The sequence below is a fragment of the Diadema setosum genome, chromosome 17 (genome assembly GCF_964275005.1).
Source record: "Diadema setosum chromosome 17, eeDiaSeto1, whole genome shotgun sequence".
Lineage (NCBI taxonomy): Eukaryota > Metazoa > Echinodermata > Echinoidea > Diadematoida > Diadematidae > Diadema > Diadema setosum.
The window spans coordinates 9,720,931-9,724,452 of NC_092701.1; the positions used below are offsets into that span (position 1 = coordinate 9,720,931).

The 3,522-nt window shown below is 38.3% G+C and overlaps 1 protein-coding gene across 1 annotated transcript in view; it reads left to right on the plus strand.

Annotated features, from left to right (window-relative positions):
- The first annotated feature begins 348 nt into the window (after window positions 1–348).
- Window positions 349–3,522, plus strand: part of LOC140241155 (echinoidin-like) — a 7,068-nt gene continuing 3,894 nt past the window's right edge. Inside the window, exon 1 of the mRNA XM_072320915.1 lies at window positions 349–603. Within this exon, the coding sequence (XP_072177016.1) occupies window positions 349–603 (255 nt within the window). The remainder of the gene's footprint in view (window positions 604–3,522) is intronic.

Here is a 3,522-nt window from a genome sequence, read left to right on the forward strand (position 1 = left end):
CAAATATTAAGATTGTGTAGGAAAGGAGATTAAGACAAAAAAGCCCCCTAATCATTACTTAATTGCTTTTGTCATGGCCCTTGTGGCGTCTTTTCTTTGACAAATGAGGATTTGATTTTATCCTGTTTGTTTTTTCTTCTTCTTCTTCTTCTTCTTCTTCTTCTTCTTCTTCTTCTTCTTCTGTAAGAAGAACTTTGCTAAGAACATGTATATAGGACATAATTATACATGGGCAATATTATGTAATCACGTTTTACATCGCAATTTGATATGTGCTTAAAATTTCCCTCTTTCATCTCATTGATGTCACAGAAAGAAAAGTAAATTAGCTTCTCGAATCCTGAAACCATGAAGATGACCATTGCTTTTCTCGTGGTCCTGGCGTCCTACATGGCTGTCGGCAGTCAGGCGTATGGGTGCTGTCCGGAGTTCTGGACTGGGTTCCATGGCTCCTGCTATCGGCTGTTCTTAGCGAAGAAAACCTGGCAGGAAGCGGAGAACCACTGCGTCCGTCTTGGCGGTCATTTGACGTCGGTGCTGAGCGAGGCGGAAAACAATTTCCTCTACGATTACTGGCGAAATACGGTTTCAACTCCTGCATGGGTAAGCCGTGGGAGGTATAGATGGGTCCTTTACAAAGTCGAAAGAACAAACATTTTGAATGCAAATAGCGGTTACAACTTTTTATATTTTCAATCATATCGCACATTGTAAACATTATAATGCCGACGTGTTTTTACAAAATATGTTTTCTTGTTTTCCTATTTCTGTTTTCTTTATCTCTCTTTTACCAGTATATATATATATATGTATATATATATATATATATATATATATATATACATACATATATATTTATTTATTTATTCTTCATCAATTTCGATTGGTTACATTGCATTTAAAACTTTATTTTTCAATGATATATAACTTTGAGAGAAATTACGCAGAGAGGACTTCTTTTTTATTTAGAATATGTAGCACGCTCGAATATTTTGTTTGTTTATTAAAAACTTTTCTATTGCTCTACTTGTAGAAATCAAATCCTTCCGACAACATCAAGAATTCTCACATCAAAATATAATCAAGAGTACTCAAAAGAAATAGTAATGATGTCGAGCATTGTGACACAGCTTACAGTTTGTAGTACGCCACCACTGTACAAACTATTATTGTATATATTGTACTCTGTTGTTTTCGTTTTATATAAGATTATGTTCAATATTCTGTAACCCTGCAGTAATGCCAATAGACATTCACTGTACTGATTTATCATATATTACTTCATAGATTATGAATGACAGGCATGACAGGGGACAGTACATGTAGCAAGTTCTACGAATTTGCGAAAGTGTAATCAGCTTGATATATTATGACTCGTCATGCTCGTTGCTACGATTACAGCTTGTTATTCCGAAGGCGTATTATTCCAAAGGTTCGTAATTTCGAAAATTCTTATTGAAAAGATTCGTTTATCCGAAAATAAAAACAGGTTCATTCATCCAAAAACGAAATGGGGTTTGTTTGTACTCATAGTTGTTTTATTTTTTATTTTTTATGAACAAACCTTTTGCATAACGCCATGATTGTTGTAACCAACGAACCCCATTTCATATTACTTGTGTTTCCGTAACGAACATCTAGGTATAACGAATTTGTGTGTTTCGGATTAACGAACCTTTGGACAATATTGGAATAACGAAAATCACCCATTGCTTCAAACATGTATAGTGACACGACGATTCATGTGGAATTGTCAAATGATTACTCGGCAGGTGACGTTGGATAGCTTCTTGGTAAAACTGTTGTATTTCTTAGAGTTGATACAGTGCACTCCCGTTATAACGAACACGGTTATAACGAAATTCTGGTTAAAACTAAATAAAAATTCATGCCTAAAAATTATTCGTTCTATGTTTTTTATTGTTTATTTGTTCGGTTATAACGAAATTTCGTTATAACAACAACAACAAAAAAAAACAAACAAACAAAAAACAACAACAACAAAACACAAAAAACTGCCGGTCCCGACGACTTCGCTATACCGGGACTCCACTGTATCAATACCTGACTCTCTTTGCTAGCGAGATAGACCGAGGCAGTCGCTTGCGACGGGAGCAGCTCTACAATTTTGCATGACGAATATAGCCGACCAAATTTTGGTCCGTGAAATTCATCCAGTTAGTGCGAGCTACCGCAACGTATATTTATGAGCATTGATAGGATTGCTTGAAAAAGACGCACTGATGGAATGGTGCATCTGTTGTTGAACGGTGACTTTAACTTCCCATTCGTTGTCATTTGTGGATTATGATGATCTCTGAGGTATGTGAAAAATCGTATACAGGGTGTATTTGTTTTTAAGTTAGAAATCAAACTCTTCGTTAAAAGCTTGCCTACAGATGTTATTTGAGCATACGATATTCATACGTCATCCCCGAAATAAATAATAGACTATGCCAGAACAGACGCCTCTTATCCCTCTTTCGTGTGTGTCAGGCAATCGCATACAAACTCAGGAAATAATATGCTGTAGTATCTCGCTCTTTGATTTTTCACCGACAAAAATTTGATCGGAATATTTCTCAGGCTGATCACAAGTAGCCCTGGGCGCGAGCACCTCGGTTAATTCGAAAATGACGTATATAAGGTTTATTGTCCTGACAGTTCGTTGTTTAAAAACGTACCTATACCGTATAATTACATGCTTGTTAATACAAAAATGGTAAAAAAGTTTGTTAATCCGTACTTTCGTGTCGTTGTTCTGAAGATTCGTTTGTTGCGACAAGGATTGTCGCCCGACAAGGATTGTCGCCCCCGGCTCGGGGGCGACAATCCTTGACGGAGTTGGCGTCAAAGATTGTCGCCCCGTCAAAGATTGTCGTCTGGCGACCCGTCTGGCGACAATCTTTGATGAGGGCTGGCGGCAAAGATTGTCGCCCGCCCTCGAAGCACATTTTGCTGGGTAATATCGTTCTTGACATAGTCATTGAAATACCAACATATAACTTACATGGCTACATCCATGCAAACATGCCATGTAAAAGTCATGGTGAGGTTTCAAGAAAGTGTGTATGTGCGCGCGCACATGCTAATTTAGTGTCCGTTTGTGCGCGCGTGTGTGTGTGTGTGCGTGTGTGTGTGTGTGTTAGTGTATATGATGGAAGAGTGTGTTTATTATGTCAGCGTATGTGTTTTGGCTGCGCGTGGGGAGGGATAAGCTGTTGCTGGCATAAACGTTATATTGAGTTTATCAGCAGCTTTGACTTTGATGAGTTTGTTTGACGGATTTGTATATGAATTCGGAGTGGTGCCTGCGTACGGGCGGATGCTGCTTTTATTTCGGGTTTGTGTGTGTGTGTGTGGGAGGGGGGGGGGGTTACATTTCATTATTGCGAAGGTTCGTTATTCTGTAACAATCTGTAACTATCCGAAAATATCCGCAACTCTCCGTAAGTAGTCGCAACTCTCCGCAAGTGATCCGAACTATTCGGAAGTTTCTGCAAGTTGAAAGAACAAAATTAC